General features: G+C 45.3%; 1 protein-coding gene across 1 annotated transcript; it reads left to right on the forward strand.

Annotated features, from left to right (window-relative positions):
* Positions 1–1,105: 1,105 nt before the first annotated feature.
* On the forward strand, positions 1,106–20,125 carry LOC146198734 (hydroxyproline dehydrogenase-like). The gene is made up of 10 exons (XM_084592638.1): positions 1,106–1,671; positions 2,321–2,538; positions 4,651–4,777; positions 7,093–7,182; positions 9,066–9,146; positions 11,127–11,273; positions 12,672–12,847; positions 13,112–13,213; positions 16,649–16,737; positions 19,325–20,125. The coding sequence occupies exons 1-10, from the start codon at positions 1,480–1,482 to the stop codon at positions 19,513–19,515; spliced, it is 1,413 nt and encodes a 470-aa protein (XP_084448764.1). The 5' UTR covers positions 1,106–1,479; the 3' UTR covers positions 19,516–20,125.
* Positions 20,126–21,814: the final 1,689 nt, after the last annotated feature.

A 21,814-nucleotide genomic window follows, 5' to 3' on the forward strand; every position in this document is an offset into this window, starting at 1 on the left:
GTTCTGAGCTCTCGTGCTTCTAAATATATGACGCCCATAACACATTGGGGGGGGGGGGGGGGGGGGGGGGGGTAGCTGCCTCGTTTGCAGTTTTGCCGTTGGCTCTAAGTTCTAATCTTCCCACAGCTCTCTGGTCATTTATCTCTAACTCCGACTGAATTCCTCTGGCCTTAAGCACAAAACCGCGTTCCCAAAGGTAGGCCCTGTCAAACAGAGCCTACGACCACTTGCCACGGCTAGCAAGTGTAAGAGTGTATAGAAATTCTAGAAATCCCTACCCCGCGTTTTATGAAGAGGGTGAGGCAATGGGCAGCTTCGCCTGGGTTGCAAGAGAAAATAATACCCAACGGAAATGGGGTTGTGTCGAGAAGAACCTGAAGGGTAGATACAGTGGAAAAAGGCGGTTATAACGATGATCTGAAAAATGCAAAATTTGAGGGTTTTGCAAGGAAAAGAAGCCGTACAGAAGCTACTGGGTTACGAGAAAAGGTCATGACGAGGGCTCAGAATGCACCTCGCAGACTAGTGAGGAGGGGAATGCGGCTGGAGTGTCGGGAGTGCAACGCGTTTTCCCGCCATTGCGTCCGTACCTTAAGGTAGAAAAATATTGAGACGACACATGAGCATGCAATGTAGCATTAAGCTCATCCTCGGAGTCATCTTTACCTGGAGTCGTTTCACACATGGCCAGTTCATTTGTGCGAATTCGACTCGTCCTTATGCGTGCATATTAACGAAGCTGCGGACTAACGACCAGAATTATTTTGTGGCGCTGCTCATATCTCATCGTGCCAAAACAAAATTGCGGTCAAGTGCGGCTGTTCTCAATTTGTCACCGCTGACATACTACCCCATATTTTTAAAGTATTTTAAAAATATAAAAGAATGTTTTAGTGTTCACCGAATAACAGAGTGGTGCGCAGAGCCTACCATACGAATTGAAGAGAAAGCTGAACGCGTGCCACAGCGCAAGGCGAGACGAGGGCTGCAATCGCGCGAGTGTAATACGACACGTCCAAGACTTTGCGGAACGTTCCGATTAGCGATCCGATTAGCGACCAGACTGCGAGTAGACCCGCCTACTGGGCACTCGAGACACGTGGATATCAACCACGCTTCTTTCGTGCAATGGCAGTGACCAGTTTGCAGATATATTTCAGAAAGCACTATTGCGGTGGAGCGAATAACACATCTCTGATAAGGTGAACACAGACCAGCGGCCTACTGGTAAGCTGCAGCAAAAGACAAGCCACAAGAGAGGATTAGTAGAACGCCCTTGTTTCGACATGACCAACGTTAAGGTTATGTAACTCTTCGTTGGTTACAGAGGCGGCCGGCCTGGTTTCTCACTGACCTCTTTGTGGGGAAGGGAACCGTGCATTTGTGTACAAGGCCTGCTCTCCTTGAAGCAGAGCCTTCGCTAGCTGAGACCAGAAAGCGTAGTTTAGGTTCTCCCCGAGAGAAACAACAAGCTTTGAAATGCGAAGTGTGCGAGAAATATCGCTGCCACTACGGAGGTTCTGCGCCTTATTTTGCTCGCGGCAATGCGAGCCTCTGGACTTCTCCGACTACAGCGTGGCGTACCAGCACAAAAGCCTTTGGGAGCTGGTGCGGGCCTTGGGTGTGCTTAAAGTGTGTTCATACGACAAGCTGGTGGACAACAGCCAATGGGTGAGTGCTCACCTTTGGTCACTGTATATATCGAGGTTTAGGACTTGCAGCTGTATGATAACGGTGGGACGAGGAACTCATTTTGGGAGGATATACATGCACGGGGAGAGAAACGAAGCTGCGTCTGTATCGATATTATTCGGAGCAGATTATGTTTTTTGGAATAGAACTGTAAGCCTAATAGTTGAACAGAGCAGGGTTTTCGCGTAGGGTATCCATGGCCGTGAAGTGGTTTGCCTTTGGAGAAAAACTCCGTTTGACTCTAAAGTATATACTTCATATTTCCCTGGAATGGAGCCGACGTAATAAGAGAATGAAGTCGAAATTAACAGCGTGCTTGGTATGCAAAGTATTGTTTTAGCGCATAACTAAAGACCCAAATAGGGAAATATCTTAAATTTATTATGGGGTGATGAATGTGATTTCTTTAATATGCATTCATCAGGTAATAAATTTTACATTTGGTAACACCGCTGGGCAGTACGCAACACTTCTTCCTTGTTATTGCTCATCCCGTCGTGATTTTTGACTGAATTATACTATTGGATTATCGCTTGCATGCTTTAGTGTATTGCATCGACCATAATACGTCAGTATGAACGGGGTGGACACCACCTATAGTTGTGAATACACTTTCCGCGAACCCCAGCTGCTCACTACTGGCGAGCGCGTGCTCGGTCGTCGACTCATGGGCGCGCTGGTGAGACCCACATTCTATCGCCACTTCGTCGGGGGTGCAACGCCGGACGAAATGCGCTCTTGCGTGGCCCGCCTGACTGCCACCGGTGTCCGCATCATGGTTGCCTGCAGCCTAGAAGAGGACGAAGACGGAGAACTGGGCAGGGATGCGGAGTCCGCCTTCCAAAGGTGATGACAAGGATTTTGCGGTTATTGCTACAACTACTGCAGCCTAACAGTCACATTATTCATGCGGTTTTACATCGCAAAAAAAGAAAAAAAGCTAGCAGGCTAATCCGGCCTACGCCTCCACTTCTAATAATATGATTTTTCTTCGAAGATCTTGTGTACGCGAAATGGTCCTGTCTTGCTTTTATCGTCACGTTCCTGCCTCTGAAGTAGATGTTGCCAGGGTCGTGGCCACGACCAAAAACCTTGAGGAGTGAATGGCTTCTCGAGTATCTGACGCGCCGGAGAATTACAATAGGCTGCCAAGCACCTTTAGTTATTCAGGTAATTAACTTCAACTGAAACCCACTAAATAACCTTTGAATTATCGCAGCTGGGTGTCAATGGGGAGTTCGACACCGAAAAGACGATGCAACTTTTTAAAAAAATTGCTTAGTCTACCTTGAAACACACACACACACACACACACACACACACACACACACACACACACACACACACACACACACACACACACACACACACACACACACACACACACACACACACACACACACACACACACACACACACACACACACACACACACACACACACACACACACACACACACACACACACACACACACACACACACACACACACACACACACACACACACACACACACACACACACACACACACACACACACACACACACACACACACACACACACACACGCACACACACACGCACGCACGCACGCACGCACACGCACACACACACACACACACACACACACACACACACACACACACACACACACACACACACACACACACACACACACACACACACACACACACACACACACACACACACACACACACACACACACACACACACACACACACACACACACGAAAAAAGGCTGTTTGGGCCTGGCTGCTAATATGTTTCAAAAGTCAGACCTGATTTTTCACCGCGTATGACTTTTTGAAACGTACATATAAATGCACATATGTAGCTACAAGAAGGCTAGACACATATTTCACTATAGTGTGGCCGCCTTTACCATTCCATGCCCGCTGGTGACATAAGATGGCGTCACAATTTACATGACACCGCAGAACGGCATACCTATGTCGGAGCTGCCCCTCTTCTGTTTCTCGTTTATATATTCCCTCCTCCTTTTGTTCACACACAACACTTTCGCATGCCGAACTGTTGCGCTCTCAAGAAAATCGCCAGGGAATAACATTTCGACAATAAGGGTTTTGTATAACATGCATTATCCTGAATAATTGAGGCGTCCTGGTGCCCAAATTGTTCCCGTGCACTTCGCGCTGTTTGATTCAGCCTCGCCGTGCTACCTGCTAGCCGTCCTGGTTATCTTAGTACAGCCAGATGTTGGTTCCGGCTTCTGTCTCCGGTTCAACACGAGTACTCATTGAACTACGAAGTTTCGCTAAGATAGATAAAACTTTCGATGACAGCCGTATGGATCCGTTCGAGTGGGTGCTCTAGCTGAGGGATTCCCTTAAACACACTTGACTGATGTTACCCGTTCTACGTGTTCTAATAGAGCTATAAGTCAGTGTAATTTAGGTGTCACTGAAATAGACGCTGGAGATTGCTTCATACATCATCCTACTGTTGTCTGCTTTTCTTGCTGAGTTGCATGCGTTTAATTGGCGAGAAAAATCCCCCCATATGAAAGCTTGCATCTCGTGCTCTAAGAGACTTGATACGTTGGCCTTGGCGGAAAGTCAGTTGTGCGCTGTGTAAAGTATACCGAAATATACAGGCACGTAAATAAATTCAGATTTACTGCTTATTAAGCATAACCAGTGCGCCGGCTACACGGCCATTTTTACGAGCACTCGCCGCGGCCTTTTGGCCAACTGCAAGAGAATGTCTGGACCAGTCTTCAAACTGGCGGCAACTCGCCCCGTGATACCAGGGTGTCTGATGCCGGCCATTTTGGAGATCAGGATTCTAACTTTTGGTTCCAAGTCATAGCGGACGAAGCGTTTAGAGATTTTCGAACCTTTAGTCTGCATTGGTAACTTTGCATTTATGGCTACGTATCGCACTTCATCATGCGTAACTGTGCACGTTCCGAGTGCAGGCGTGCTGCAATGTACAGCCACAACAGCGAGACTGTGCTGTCGTGCCTGCGCATGTGCTCGGATCTGGGCTCGGAGGCGCCATTGATGCAGATCAAGATGAGCGGGCTCCTGCCTCCGAATCTTCTGGTACGAGACAAGTATTGCAGCTAGTCTACCCTCACTCTTCGCCTCTAGATGCGCTTATTGTTGAGCTGCAATATCTCACTGTGTACGGATAGAGTTGTAGAGAGGAGTCTCGCTGCGGCATTGAGCGTGGTGCCCCAGATGAAAAAAGATAATCATCTGTCAGCCCTCGGCAGCAGATCACCTAAAGGGAGAATACTGAACCAATTTTATTTGGAGTTTATTGACCAAACATGCCGACAACATATATTGAATACGCCAGAAAAAAATTGCCGAAAGCGACCCGACTTAGCTGTAACCACATCTTGTTAAATGATATTTTATCCAGCCACGACACTTTCATGTGCAACAGTATTTCGACGAGGTTATACCCACTAAGGGTATCCCCAAAATTGAAATTAAGAAATTTCTGGGTGTGGCGGTGGTGTTCAGGGAATAGGAGAAATGGCAGTCATTTTTGGTAATCACCAGTGTAAAAAAAATCGGCATGAAAGAAGGGGAACCTTCAAAAACAAGGACGGTATACACCCAGCTAGAGGATGCATAGGAAAACCACTGCCGCAAACACAGGAAAACAGTGCGGCGAGTGGTTTGATGAGATACAAGGATGTAACGGGGTGCTTGCTTCACATGCTGCCCAACTAGTTTTCGCGAAAATGATTTCTTAAGTGCAAATCAAACTCTAGCTCTCACTCACTGTCGTTGGGGCTGCTATGTGAATGGTGAGGCCACCGCAACATGATAGGTGACACCCAGTTTTCTTCATGGCTAACAGAGCGGTAACGCCAGTAACTAATAAATATCTAGCTCTAAACATGTACCAAATCTGTGCTAACGTTGGACAAATTCTTTAAACCATAAGCACGACCGCACCGCGTAAAACCACATTGACCTCAATTTTTCTGAAAATAACATTAATAAACAAACCTGCAAATGGGACCGCGCTTGTCGCATTGCATTCAGTAACGGCCTGTACATTTTTTTTATGTCCAATATGATCTACTTCTCAAGTCTTCGAGGTCAAACGCTCATTGAAGTGAAAGGAACAATGCTTTAGCGTTGACGTTCTTTTACGAATATCCCATATATTGACGGTACTGCTTATGACCAATCTGCCGTCACTGTTTAGCGCGACAAATTTTTATTCTTGCCTTCAAACTTAATAAATTGCACTTCGATGTTAGTAAAACAATTCTATTCTAATATATATATATATATGGGGCATTTTGTGGTGTCAGGCCCTTTCCAGCTTTCTTATAGAGTTAAATAACAGGCTAGGGCAACCGTACCGTCGGCCGACCACTCGACTTCACCTTTTCGTTTTTCCTTTCGTTTATTAATTCTCTCTCCCTCTCTCTCATCTCTCACTATCTCAATATATATATATATATATATATATATATATATATATATATATATATATATATATATATATATATATATATATATATATATATATATATTGAGATAGTGAGTATATATATATATATGAGATAGTATATATATATATATATATATATATATATATATATATATATATATATATATATATATATATATATATATATATATATATTGAGATAGTGAGAGATGAGAGAGAGGGAGAGAGAATTAATAAACGAAAGGAAAAACGAAAAGGTGAAGTCGAGTGGTCGGCCGACGGTACGGTTGCCCTAGCCTGTTATTTAACTCTATAAGAAAGCTGGAAAGGGCCTGACACCACAAAATGCCCCACCAACTTCCCGCGTGAATTATCTGACTTGTTATGATGTGACGTCGAGAAGTGTGAAGTACTCTCAAAATTCAAAATAAAACGCACTATTCTGAAGAAAGCCTTTTATTAAGAAAAAAAAAAGACAAAATCTATTGAGAACTGCTAACGATCAGTATAGCCAATACTATTCTTCACAGAGTATATCGGGAATGTTGGACATTTGTTGCCTTCGCTCTTGAAAGAGAGTTCAGAAAACTGAACTGTCGATTGCCCTTGGCTTTACTACAGACAAGGCTGCGCAAGGCTAAGATAGGCAATCAAGCGACCGTCATGTGATCATGAAACCTTTTGATCCTACAGTGGCAAGAGTCTTGCTTTTCAGTATTATTGCAGCCCGTATCAGCCTGAAGTCGATTGCGAATTTTTTTACGGAGACGGTTTGCCATGCAACGAATGTCAATGCCGCGTACGTGGCTTGTTTAGCGACATGGACCTTTTGAACATCAAGTGTCGCTCCTTAGCGGTCTTCGGGTATTTAGGCACTGCTGCCTGCATGAACAAGTTTTCATAACATGATTGCCTCTCACTGTTTGCGCCGATGTAGGTACACTTGACTCGAATCTTCCAGTCGACGGAACGACCCGAGCACATACTGACTTGCCTAGGCGATACTTTGCGCAGCGAGCGCTACAAGGTATGTATAGTTTACTATGACACCAATGCGACATTGCAAAACTTTTGTCAGTAATGCGTGAAATGTACCAAAGAGCATAAAAACGCACCAGCCTTGGTCTCTGTGGAATGGTCGCCTTGCAAGCACTGTTCTTTGCTGCGTCACATTCTAGGCCAAGAACAACTGCATTTTATGACACGCACCAAGGTAATGAAAGCAAAAGTCTGAGACCTAGTTACAAGCTTACATCCAACGGGTACTCCTCAATTATGTGTATAATGCATCATTTCTGTGTGTGTGCGTGCGCGCGAGCGCAGTTCTACTGTTCACCTACGATCCGTTCACCACTTTTTCAAATTTGATGTTTGTAGGTATTAAATTTTATTTCCAACAGCGATCTGGGTGTCTCCTTCCACACTGATTCGGCACGTTCTTCAGCTCGAGAATCACCTGATTTAAGAGAGGTTCTAAATAAAGTATGCATGCAGTGCCAGAGAAATTGCCACGTTTACTGCAGAATGCACATATATGGAAAGGGCTTGTTAGATGTGGATCGAGACCCCGTCGATTAATACAGCATGACGTAGAAACGGGCAGAGAAGCAGGCCCGGAGAGAAAGTAGATACCCTCACAAAACAGGTGTCTGGCGACGTCTCTGAAGTCTCTTTGTAGTCTCTCTTGCAGCGGAATCAGCCGCTGCTTTTTCTACACTCGTCAGTTCAGAGGGCAAGGGAGAAGAATTCATGTCCGAGATAGCTCTCATGAATAGAAGAGGCATCTGGGCGAGTTGGTATGGTGACATGATAGAAAAACAGCGCAACAGACGTGGACGGAGGTGAAGAACAGACAGGACGGGCGCTGAACTCACAACTGAAGTTTATTGAAAAACCACAGATATATAACCCAGCCAAGCAGCACCAAACCGCACTTTAAACAAGAAAATCATGATAACCCCACACACACACCACGTTCAAGAAACTCAACCTCATCATGATTTTCTTGTTTAATGTGCGGTTTGGTGCTGCTTGGCTGGGTTATATATCTGTGGTTTTTCAATAAACTTCAGTTGTGAGTTCAGCGCCCGTCCTGTCTGTTCTTCACCTCCGTCCACGTCTGTTGCGCTGTTTTTCTTTCTATGAGCTCTCATGACTCAATCTTGGTGGACAACAAAATCTCATCCGCCTCCTGTTAAAGGGCGAGGGCGATGCTCTCTTCATCGAGCGCCGGTCTTGGCCAGCGTTTGCACACACACGCACGCACACACATCGAATGCTCGAAATCGAAATGACGCCTTTCCAGTTGATAAAACAGCGTTATTTTGCAACACGCCAAAGTTATAAAAGGTCAGCTTTAGATCGCGCCCCATACCACAGCCAGGGTGAGATGATGTAGCCATCTGGCCGCCGATACTTGCTGGTGCCAGTACTCACCACGTTTTGTGACTCGGCGGGTCTTATACAAAAATGCTGATGACCGTTGTGTAGGGAGGAGGCATGTGTTGACATGGAAGCATATGTAAGTGTACCACCTGTTCTTAAATAACGGGGAAATAACTGCTTTATTTTCATGCGCATGTGGATAATGTTGTCTTTTGCTCGTTTATTGTGCTTTTCTACTGTGTATACACAATAAAGTTTTAAGCCATATGCACATATGCCTTCGTGAGCGAAGGTATTGCGACTATATTGTGTGCTTTCTTTTTTCTCATTTGTAAGTGTTTCCCCCGCGCCATGAAAGTTTCTCTATGCAACTTAAGTGTAAACACGGGTTTAAAGCGACAAAAGACTTCGTTGAGGTACCTTTGCACTACATTGTTAACGACTATGGTGAGACTACGGTGTCGTCATCTATAGGCTTTAGTATGATTCGAGAAAACGTCGACGATATTTTTATACTTTCCACAGGAGTGCTCAGATTTGAAATTGGAAAACCGTGACCACGCGTTTCTCGACATGGCATTGAACAATCTTCGGAAACTCTGTAAGGTGAGTAGATTCGATATTGCCACGGCATCTTTACTTGCTGCGCTAGCAAAGGGAGGCTGTTGTTGGCTACAGGTGGGGTCAATCTTGAGGGTTCTGCCGGCAGTTGCGTGACCGCAGAAACCGTTAACTATTAAATAAGGTCCTTAAAACAGGTACATACTTGAGACCTGGGGGATCTACATCGCTATGCACACAATCATCTATAATAGACAACAGTCAACTCCTGCTGTCACTATCTCGAATCCATATTAGAGTCCTAGAGAAGCTCTAACAGGCGATAAAGATCCTTTCTACATAACCTGCTTCCATGTGGATGGACAATGTCCTGAAGTGAGCTGTGAAGCGCTCCTGTCTTTATTAGGGAGCCGAACGACACGCATTTCCGCGGTGTACACTAAACAGCACATAAGATAATGAGCTATATCCCCTCACACACCGTGTATGGAACCTAGCGAAGACGATGGTAGGTCAATCTTATACATCCACGCCGGAATAAGAGCAGAGCCCGTGCGAATGCGGCGAAGTAAAATGGCTTGGATCTTTTTACTGTCTTGGTCCTGCATGACTTGTTGGGCGAACTCTAGACGGTATACTGAAATGGCTGAGCATGCATTGTTTCTTTGAAGAGGTTTTATTAATATTTAGGCACATTTTTTTGATGAATGGCCTGACAAAGCATTACGGGTTGGGACGTCCACCACCTCGCTGCCTAGATCGTGCACCTATGTTTGAGGGCACCCATTAGCAATCTGTGGATAAACCTCTGCTGTGAATATTATGCACCAAGCTTAGAGAGATAATTAAGAGACAAGACATCAGTGGGGAATGCGCACTCTAACCTTTGGAGGCTAGACTTTGAATCCATATGGATAACAACAGGATCATTCGGAAAAAATCCTAAATTCCGTAAAGCCACATCAACGGCAACGCTTTCGGCTGTCGGGCCGTTGCGGAAGACATGACTCCAGTAAAGCGTACAGGCCTGGAAGTGTTCAGACAAGGAACGTGAAAAGCCGCTGCGCTAGCCCCTCTGACCTTGTCCACCAAACCAATAATGAAAATTTTAAGCTGGTGCTCGTACTCTTTTTCAATATGTTCAGGTACAAACGAACGCATTTCTACCAAATAAGAACTGCGCTTAGCGCATACGTGAGGAACAATCTCCGCGGATTACAGGCTCGGAAATGACCTGGGTGTTTTCAACCGCTTGCTTTGCCTTCGAACATCAAGGCCTGGCGAACAGCCCCTCCAGCTACTGTCTCTGCGAGGATGCCAAGTTGAATTAATTACGTTTTTGAAGCACTGGTAATTGGTCAAATAATGTATCAACTACGTTTAAATTCCCCCTCTTATCACAGCTTGAGCGTCTCAAATTTTCACACAGAAGGGGTGGGGCATAAGAAGGCCCATCGGTGTTCCTCAGGTGACAGCCAACAGTGCAGTACTTTATGAGCCACTATTAAAACTTCTTAGCCTTGTTGCTGCGGGAACAGTTTAAGTTCACTTTTAATGTCCTGCGTTCTTTTATTTATTTATATGATATAATGACATTTCTATCATTTATTTATATCTATATCAGATTTAATTAGTACAACGTCAAATGCAGATAGAGACATCAAACAAACATGACTAGTACGTCAGCGCCGTGTTACTCGAGGGAGTTAGGTTGCGAGTAACGGTTTCTTTTTTCAACTGCGACTACATGCGAGCACAGGCGCTCACTATACATGCACATACGTACACAATTCAGTCGATCATGCTTCAATTATACGTTCACTACTTAAAAGCACCACTTCCAAACCTCCGCGCCATTATACCCTCCTGAAAAGTGAGGATTTGCCGTAATTTGTTCACTCATCTAATGCCGGATTAGTGTTCAGACGTTGTGGAGCGCAAAAGTCTGCGGGAAAGGAAAAATGTATTTTCTATCTTGTCTCGATCAAAACTCGCATGATTGACGTGGTAATTATGCGTTTCCAGGCGTCGCAGGAGACCGGAGTGAACATTCTTGTGGACGCGGAGTACGCCAGCATGAACGATGGTATAGAACTTCTGGGACTCGCACTCATGATCGCCTACAACGAGCAGGAGCCGATGGTGTCGAACACGTACCAATGTTACCTGAAGGTATGACAAACAGAATGTGTGAAAAAGTAACCTTTCAACCGGCTGACTAAGAGATGACAACTCATTCTTTTTGTCAAGTCACCAAGTACACGCACCGGATGCTAAATATCGTCCAGTTTTGTATAGGAGGAGGAAGAGAGGAGGAAGAGGAAAGACAGGGAAGTTAACCGGCAGAAGGAATCGGTTTGCTACCCTGCACTGGGGGAAGAGGGTGGGGAAATATAAAAGTGATGGGTAAGAGAGGGATAGGTGAAGTCAGTGTAGTCATATCACATCACGTCACAGTCATATCACGTGACATCACAGCAAAATCACAGTCTATCGATCAGGCCCGTGATTTTCATAAAGTGCAGCAGTGCCTGGGAGGCCTTCGCCCCCGAGAATCGGCGCGGCCAATGTTTTAAAATTTTTATGTCAGTCAGTCAGCGTCCATCTAGACGCTCTAGCGCACGACAGAGACACTGTTTTTCCGCACAGCATATGGGGCACTCACAAACGAATGTGGCATATATAGTCTCGTTTCACCCGCAGATTGCACATGCAGGGCTATTAGCCATGCCTATCACAAATGAATAAGATTTTGTGAAAGCTACACCAACCCACAAGCGGCACAGATAAGCTGCTTCATGTCGGGGTAGACCGGATGGAAACCGGAGCTTCAGATCAGGGTCCAGGGATTTCAAGCGTGAGTTCGCTAACTGCCCAGAATTCCACAAGGCAAGTATGAGCTCCCGCACAAGTGCGCGAAGCCTACCCATTGCGTTTGCTCTGAAAAAGGGGATCAACACACAATCGCTGGACGGTTCGCGCGACCTCGCCCGCACAGAGATTTCTCGCTATGCCGCTGTGTTCTGGAAGCCATTGGTAGATTATTTCGTGTTCTTTATAGATGACATTGTGATGAAGTTTGGGATAGACATGTGAAAAAGGCAATTAAGCTAGCCATCGCACGGCTCGCACTTGTGCAATCATGTCGGCTTGAATTTGACCTGTTACGAACGATAGGGGATTGAAACACGCCATCGTACAGGCGATGCGGAACCTACAAGCAAATATTGTGATACGTGGGACTTTGGAATCTACCTACCCGGGGAAAAATATTACGGGTTCATGCGGTAACCCGACATGGCCGAACCAACCGGCTTAATCACAGTCATCATTATATTAAGCTGATAAAAAAAAATGAAGCGTGTTGGTTCATGGGATATTGTCCGAAAAGCTTGTTCACTGGGAAAAGGGGATATTGCTCAGCCATTACCATTACTTCACTGCGTTGGACCGACCTGGTGATTTCACACAGTCAATTTATCACGGCATTTAATACGTATTCACGCTCTTTTGCGAGCAAGAAATCTTTCTTGCAATCAATTGTACGCCTCTCGTCCCCTGTGCATGCAGGACATATCCGTCAAGGTGGAGCGGCAGCTTTCCCTCGCCACACGCATGGGCGCCTCGTTCGGAGTCAAACTTGTGCGCGGAGCCTACATGGACAGCGAGCGTAGAAAGGCCAGGGACTCGAGCCAGGAGGACCCCGTCTGCGCCAACTACCAGGCGACGAACGAGAATTACGATAGGTGAACATGCATAGGCGCGCGTGTTGGACATACGAGTGTGATAGCCAGTGCTATCTATAAAGAGATAATAATTGTTCAGATACTTCGGTAAAGTCAACTGAGCTCAATGTCTGTCCGCTTATTGCGTCATCATCCGTGAAGTGCCTGCGGGTGTCAAAGTGGTTGTCATTGTTGCGGTTTAATTTCGCTATGTTGCCCCTGCTAGCTGTTTGTAGGCAGCTGATGTGGCGAGTGACTCGTTTCGTTGCTTCTGCTCTGACGCAGGATGCTGTGTTACCTCCTCGAGCACATTCAACGATCAGAGCTGCAGTGCAACCTGATTGTTGCGTCGCACAACGAGGACAGTATACGCATGGCTACCAGCAGGTACAGCAACGCGTGGAAGAGAGTGTGGTGTGTGTGTGTGTGTGTGTGTGTGTGTGTGTGTGTGTGTGTGTGTGTGTGTGTGTGTGTGTGTGTGTGTGTGTGTGTGTGTGTGTGTGTGTGTGTGTGTGTGTGTGTGTGTGTGCGTGCGTGCGTGTGTGTGTGCGTGTGTGTGAATTAGTTTATCAGAAACACATCATGGTTTACTAGAATTCTAGTAAATTGCACTGATGATGTAGTGTTTGCAGAGGACATTACCGTTCTATGATATACTCTGCAACTTAAAAGCTTAATAAAAGCAACTATACATGTTGCATTCTCAGAACCATGTTTTGTGTACCTGAGATGTGCTGTTTCTCGAAGGTATTACTGTCTATTCGTGATTCACGTTGACAAAGGTAAGGCTACTGAACAGGCGCACTAAGAGACAAAGGACGATGCCAGTTACACTTAACACATGAGAACACACGCGGGTACCTAAACGCGTGAGAAACAATAGCCCACAGAGAAGTATGGCAACAAGATCGCCAATTTAAGTAAGAGAGAGAGAGAGAGAGAGAGAGAGTAAAAAAAGAAGAAGAACCGAATTCTCACTGCGGCAATCCGACAACCACAGAAGCGAACATTTCTGAAAACTGGCGTGCGCTCATTCGCTGATCCGCTGGCTGAGTGGGTAGCGCGCAGTCCCCAATCAGCCTTGAGGTTGCTAATTACTACGGTACAAGCTGGCCGCGGCGCTAAATGTTTCATCCGTGCTGATGCACCGCACGGATGGCTGCACAGCAACCATAGTTCTGCATAAAGAAAGTAACAAAATTCCCATAAAGAAAGGTGTTAGGCAAGGAGACACAATCTCCCCAGTACTATTCACAGCTTGTTTAGAGGAAGTATTCAGAGACTTGGAATGGGAGCAGTTAGGTATAAGGGTAGATGGAGAATACCTCAGTAATCTGCGATTTGCTGATGACATTGCCTTGCTAAGCAACTCGGGGGATGAACTGCAAATAATGATTGATGACCTAGACAGGAAAAGTAGAAAGGTAGGCTTGAAAATCAATATGCAGAAAACTAAGATAATGTTCAACAGCCTCGGGAAGGAACAGCAATTTACATTAGGCAGCGAAGTACTGGAAGTAGTAGGCGAATATATCTACTTAGGACAGGTAGTAACCGCAGATCCGGACCATGAAAAAGAAATAACAAGAAGAATAAGATTGGGATGGAGCGCATTTGGCAAGCACTCACAGATTATGACTAGCAGCTTACCGGTATCGCTAAAGAGGAAAGTATATAACAGTTGCATCTTACCTGTACTCACCTATGGGGCTGAAACGTGGAGGCTAACCAAGAGAGTTCTGCTTAAGTTGAGGACAACCCAGAGGGCCATGGAACGAAAAATGGTAGGGGTAACATTAAGAGACAGGAAGCGTGCAGAGTGGGTCAGAGAAATAACTAAGGTTACCGACATTCTAGTGGAAGTTAAGAAGAAGAAATGGACATGGGCGGGACATGTAGTGCGAAGAAAGGATAACCGATGGTCGCTGAGGGTAACAAACTGGATTCCAAGGGAAGGAAAGCGTAGCAGGGGGCGGCAGAAAGTTAGGTGGGCGGATGAGATTAAGAAGTTCGCAGGGGTCAAGTGAATGCAGCTAGCACAGAACCGGGTTAAATGGAGAAATATGGGAGAGGCCTTCGCCCTGCAGTGGGTATAATCAGGCTGATGATGATGATGATGATGATGATGATGATGCACCGCGTCTGTTACTGACTTGGTATCGAATTGAGTGGGAACATGCACAAAAGTCCACAGTTCAAACAAGCTCTTTGGTTCCTTTAACAGTGGCGCGTGTCACAGTTGCACGAAAGGAAGATCAATTTTGTAGGTGCGACTCATTTTCGTGGCAAGCCGGATTTTGTGACAGTGGCAATATTTTTTCTATGGCATAGTAATGCTCAATATTTCAATTATAAGTCCTTGGCATTTGCTTCAGATAATTTGTTTCTTATTTTGGTAACATTTACTCTTTCGGGTCTTACGGCCGCAAAAAGCACACCAATAAGACGATTTTATCGCCATCATCATCAGCAGTCTGGCTACACCCACAGGGCAAAGGCCGTCTCATATTCCTGCAAATAACCCGGTCCTCTGCCAGCTGCGCCCACTTGATCTCCGCAAACTTCCGAATTTTATCTGCCCACCCTACTTTTTACCACCCCCTGCTACATAGCTTTGCTTGAAATTCAGTCAGTTACCCTCAGTGATCATTGGTTGTCTTGCCGTCTCATTGCAAACTCTGCCCATGACCATTTATTTTTCTTGATTTTGGCTAAAATGTCACTAATTCGCGTTTGTTCCGTGACCCACACTGCACGGCTTTAACGCGCAAGTCGAGCTTTCTGGGAATATTTTTATTTGCTAGGTAACTGTGGGATTTTACAAAATAGGTTTGGTTTGGTTTGTAGGGCTTAACGTCCCAAATCAGCTCGGGCTATCAGAGACTCCGTAGCAGAGGACTCCAGTAAATGAGGCCACCTAGGCCTCTTTAACGTGCACTGACATCGCACAGCACACGAGCGCTTGCTTTTCTCATTCAGCGAAAAGTGGCCGCCGAGGCCGGGATTCGATCCCGCATCCTTGGGCAGGATTTTATAAAATACTGTTATGCTCATGTTGATAGAAATGATACAATCTTCCGATGTGTAGCAGTATTTTGATTTCAAAGTTTTTACCGTGCTTTTATCGCGTAGTTAAAAATGTCGTAGGAGACGGAAGAGCTGTGTTTTTGAATATAATTGAGACAGGTGTGGAATATTATACGCCATTTTTGTTAACAATTGATAACAACGGTCTAAGGTTCTGCTGCGTGGCTTGTGAAGTTTGTCCTGAGCTTACGGTCACAAGTAATTTTATTGGAAATCATGATGGGGTGTGTTTTTGGTAATATTTTGAGGCAACTAACAATGTAGGGTACTTAACGTGCTGGTAAAGTGGTGAGAACTTTAGGTTGGTAGCGCAATTTGCAACTGAGGTTCGTCCTACGCTCACAATGAGTAATTGCCTCACAACGAGTAAACGCCTGCAGGATGAGTTCTTGAAAATAAATAACAAAAACTACAAGCCTGCCAAGGGAGGATCTGTGGATACACCGATTGTTATGGGACTGCCAACAATATGTAAAAAAAAATACGTTCAAGAGATTTGTTCCGCGTTTTGTCCGAAAGTTTTAAACATGGTTGCACTTATAATCTACATATGTTATAGAGAATATTAACAAAATCACATACGCTTATGCATGTTATTTTATAATGAATGACTGCAGGCTTTGATAGTATTGGAGCTTGCTGCCAAGAGTGGAATGACACGAATACCGAACACTGTTCTGTTGTCTCCTAAGTGGCGTTCGTCTTCCATTTTCCTCACCCGTATTAATTTTTCAGAATGCAGGAGCTCGGGCTCCCTGTTAACGACAAAAGGATAAGCTTTGGGCAGCTACTGGGCATGTACGATCACATCACTTTTCCTCTTGGTGAGTAGCGTTTAACTGTCTTTTATCAAGCTTGTTTGCGTAGAGAAACACCAGAATTGCTTAATCTTACACGGGTTATTCAACACTGATTCGAAAACGCGGACACGATCTGTGACCAGTTTCTGTCGCGATTAACTGACATAGAGGCTGCCAGCGTGCTTTGCGCTCACAATTGATGGAGACAGTTTCTTTTGTTGCTTATTACGTTGAGCTGCTCTGGAGTGTTCATCTTCTTAGTGCAGCAACTATTTTGACAAAAAAGAACTGAGATACGAGTTTCGCACCGAACGCAGCACTCTATTTCGACATGTGCTAGCCTGACGCTTGACATTATTGGTCGGTATTCTCAGTTCAAAAGCACTAATAGGGAGGTCCAACGGCGCCTTGCAAACTTTCCTAACGCTTGCATGTTCACTCGCAGTGTGTTCAAACTGAAAAAAGAAAAAAAAGCACATCGAAGCGAATTTGAACCAAGAATTTATTGTAGAAAGCGGCAGCGCGAAAGAAGTGGGGACACAGGAGAGAGCCCACAGAAGACAAGCGCTTCTTCTATTTTCTCCTTTCTTTTGTGCTGCCACTTTCTACAATGAATCAACGACTAGCCCGCACTAAGTTATTAATCGAACCTATCGCCGTTATTCATCGAGCTATCGCCGCAGCCGATTGCCCCAAGTGTACGTAGACGACAACACGTACACGCTCGTTCTGTGCACAGCAAGTCGTCGTATACATCAGCTTACACTTGCAGGTCCTACTTGGTTTAACTACGTCAAAACCTACCATTTTCAAACTGCCATTGGATTTCTGCATTATTACACGAAGCGGCGAGGAAGCTTTCATTAAATGTCATTAACGCTTTCATTAAACTTTTACAGGAAACAGAGCTTCCATGAAAGTTTTACATAAAATAAATAGTTTATAGCGTAAGCTCTGCTGCTGGGGGGTGGAACTTCGGATTTCGACGCACTGGGTCTGAACGACCTCGAGCGAAGACAGCTATCATGCCTTCCTTCCGCAAAAGCCAACTTAACAAATAAAAATAATCGCGCAATGAAAAGGCGGGAGGCTATCGCGTCTACGCTTAATGCAAAGCTTGAGCGTCCACCTAATCCAAACCGCGTGCATGCGAAAGCATGCTTAACAGCTAAACTTTCGCTCGTAAAACTTGGTTCAAGCAATGCTTAAACCCCAACCATTTTTTCTTCTCTTTCTTTCTTTCTTTCTTTCTTTCTTTCTTTCTTTCTTTCTTTCTTTCTTTCTTTCTTTCTTTGTTTTTGTTTTTTTTTTTTTCAAACACTAGTGGGGTCACGTTGCCCGATTGTGCTCGGAGACTATGCTGTGTACAACAAATACTGTAATGCTGCGAAATGGCTTGTGGGGTGAAGTAGGTTGAAATGAAAAACAATCATGCACGCGTGCGGAACTTCCTCGAATGATCCGTTCTCATAGAAAGAGCAAGGAGTCATGCGGCACTTTCGAATAAGGGAGAACACAAAGTTAACTGCAAAGCGGAAAATGAGGCTTTGGTCATGAGAGTCGCTTCAGAGAAGCATTCGGGTCTAATGGTGGGATACTATTATTTTGGATGCTGATATACGGATAAAATTAATTCTCGATTTACGGTAGCTTTGACAGGATTCCTACCCGGGGGGCTGAAATGGGAAAGTTTACGCGAACGCTGTAAACTCTCTACAGCTCTAGTATCCCCGAAAAGACACGTTTGAAGTTTATCCGTGATCATTGGGCCACTTCTTACACATGCCCCGTGCGGCCTTCGTCTACTTCGGGTGGGGTGCGCACCTACCCGCGAACACGTGACCACGGGTGCACATGGTTGGGCCGTGCAATGTTCTTGGTCATCCACTTGGACGTGTGCTTCCAAGACGGCGTGAAACATTTCGAAACGCCCATTGAACGCTTCGTGCGTGTCTGTTAGGGACTCGTAAATGTCTCGTAGTATATCGTACGCTGGGTAGACACCTTGGCTGGTTGAAAAGGGTTGAAAAGGGTAAATATTTTAAAACAGACAACGCCAGTACTGGCTCTGCTGTTTCGCGACGAGCGCAGCATAGCGTAAGCGTAGCCAGTCTTTTTATCTATATTTATTTGTGGGGTGCACAATTCAGATAGAAAATTTGGATTTGGAGGCCATGGTTTCGGCGCGATTTCAGGGCAATTCAACTGAGCTTTCCAAGAACGGGAGTGCAAAGAGAGAGAGAATAGAACTTTTTATTTAAATATCGCATGCTCGAAGGTCGTATCCGTGAAAAAAAAAAAAAAGAACTGCGAAAAGGTTTGATGAGATTCTTCGATAACAGATGCTCTTAATTTCTGCAACGATTGCGCAATGATTGTACAACTGTCGCAGATTAAGAGTCAGTCGTGTATATGCATGACAAACTTTTGTGTTGCGATGTATACTTGAGCTTGCAAGGCCTTATTTGGGAAATGTTTTAAGAAGGATTAAAAATAAAAACAAGGTCAAGCTATAGCACAGGACTTAAAGCACAATACTCTACTGGGAAGTTGGTCATTCATGAGTAAACATCACTTCAGCTGACAAACGCTCTGCTTCCCCCGAGTGCAGCAGCCTGCGGCTACAACGTGTACAAGTCCGTCCCGTACGGCCCACTGCACGAGCTTCTGCTATACCTGGCTCGGCGCGCCAGCGAGAACAGGGCCGTGCTGAGCAGTCCCGTTGTGGAACGACGCATGCTGGCCTCGGAGATCCGGGGGCGTCTGCTGAGGAAGACGACACATCTGGGGTTGGCTCGCTGAACGACGCCTAGGCACAAGGATGACGAAATGCAGTGGCGCAGAGGTCAACTTCCGAAAACCCCGAACCTCAGCGCAGGTATAGCGCTGCGCATAGGAGTCGGTTAGGGAGCCTCCATGCAAAATGTAGACACACGAGAGTCGGTGTGGTTCTCTGTTGCGATAAATTGGTTCCGCAGGCATGCCTCCGCGATGACAGCGATATCACTCACAGTGACAGACATGCGAGTCGTGGAGTTGAGCATGCTGCCTGGATTCTTGCACATATGCTGTGGTGCGTTAAATAACTGCCCGTGATTTGAGTAAAAAAAAATTTCGGTCACAGGTTTGTTGCCTTTGGAGGATGTCCACACAAGGCGGACAAGTGTCTTTAAGGGCAGGTTCCTACTGTTGATGATCATGCGATACACTACCATAATTCAGTGCCAGGAATATTACAAAGTCAAGAATATATATGTTACTGCTAGCGAAGACTATAAGCAAACGCTTAGAATGAGTAATGTCCTTTCTCATCTGCAAGAGCAGGCATAGGGCACTTACAAGAATTAGTTCAGGCTTTTGAGTATTATCACTGATAGGCGCCAGTGAACAAATGTGAGGTGTAGTTCTTGTTCTGAAGCAATATTAAATATATTTGTTATTACTCTGTATGCACTGAGCACTTTCATTACACGTAACGATGGTTCGGGTTTCTTGTCAGGGCAACCCGACGCGACAAAAGCTTCAATGAAGGGATACTGAGCCGAGTTGCAGCTGCGGTGGCCCGTTGGTATAATTAGTTTGTAAGAACAACCAGGTGCTTTAACCGGACGTACTGAATTCAACAGTCACTGTTCTTCACTCCTTTAAATTTTTATTTAAATTTAATTGTTTTAGCTTATAGAAAAATTGGAACTTGCGGGGGACCCGCCATCAACTAGACATGCAATGCAAGCTTTCGCATCTTAGGAACAAGCGGTGTTCATATGTACAGTCTTTGTCAAAAGTGTAGAGCTCAAGGGGTCTGCTTCTGAGCCACTTTGTGCAGCTTGTAATGCATTTGCAGTTTTCCTAATTTCTTGATGGCAAGAAGGTTTTTGTCCTGCCCTCTTCAATTGGAAGGACCTTCACCAATACTAAATCACCATCACTACACAGCTCCGAAGCAGACCCCCCGGGCTCTACATTGTTGACAAAGACGGTATGTCCTGTGGTCAATGTACCTGACAACCGAACTCATAATCAGACAAGAATGCTTTCGTACTAATAGCATGTAAGTATAGTATGAATGCCTTCCAAACATTTTAATGCGAAAGCATGTCTCATCATCATAAACGGAGCCCAGAAACCTATAGCTCTGCCAGGACTGTAACGTCATTACCATAAACACCATTCAGGACCGCCACCAAATTCGCAAGTGCCCTAAGGCCCGTTCACACTTGCGACTCGCAGCGGTCGTGCGACCGTTATGGTCGAAAAGCGACTGACGCGGGCCGTTCGGGCACTGCTCGATTTCCAACCGCGCGACTGCTGGTCGCAAACCGTTAAACCAATCAGCGGCTCAGCTGACGTGAACGTAAATTAGCATTACTCTATGTGGTTTACAGTCAAGGTAGCCACGATGTGGAAAGCAACCCGTAAGTCGCCTTCGCAAGTGTGAACATCGGTTGCTCTCTGGTCGCATGCGACTGCCGGTCGCGTGTCCTTCTCGAGTCGCAAGTGTGAATAGACCTTTAGCCAACCCGAAAAATTTGGGGGTTCTATCGAACCAGTAGGTGGTTTAACCCACGATTTGGGTGCTCACTTCCGAAATCTTTGATCGGCTCTTAAATCTGTGGATCAAACCCGAAAATTAGAGCTGGCCTCAGTGAACTCCCCCTTCAAAATTTGTTGGGTCCTCCTGAAGCGTTTCAAGTCAACACTGAGCCACCCTCCAAATTTCGAGTTGGCCCAGGCAAATCCCCGAACAACTTTCAGTGTCCACAAAGAAAATTTGAAGTCAACCTTGGCCGCCCTAAACATTTTGTGGGGCTCATGAAAGGAAAGATTAACAGCGCTAAAAAATAGACACTCACAAATAGGTACACAGGACAGGCACTATTTGTGAGTGTCTATTTGTTAGCGCTGTTAATCTTTCCTTTTAAGAGCAATGCACCAACTAGCCCAGCAATTAGTTTTATTTTGTTGGGCTCCCCTTAAAGTATGGATTAGACTGACACCAATAATTTCGCTTCAATCGTACTTAAGTACCGTAAGTGTTGTCAATAATTTATTGATTCGTTCGTATTGCGCCACAAAACGAGACGAAGATTTAGACCTACTT

This window comes from Amblyomma maculatum, chromosome 2 (assembly GCF_055883805.1).
Source record: "Amblyomma maculatum isolate TAMU_Amacu chromosome 2, ASM5588380v1, whole genome shotgun sequence".
In the NCBI taxonomy this organism is placed as follows: Eukaryota; Metazoa; Arthropoda; class Arachnida; order Ixodida; family Ixodidae; genus Amblyomma; species Amblyomma maculatum.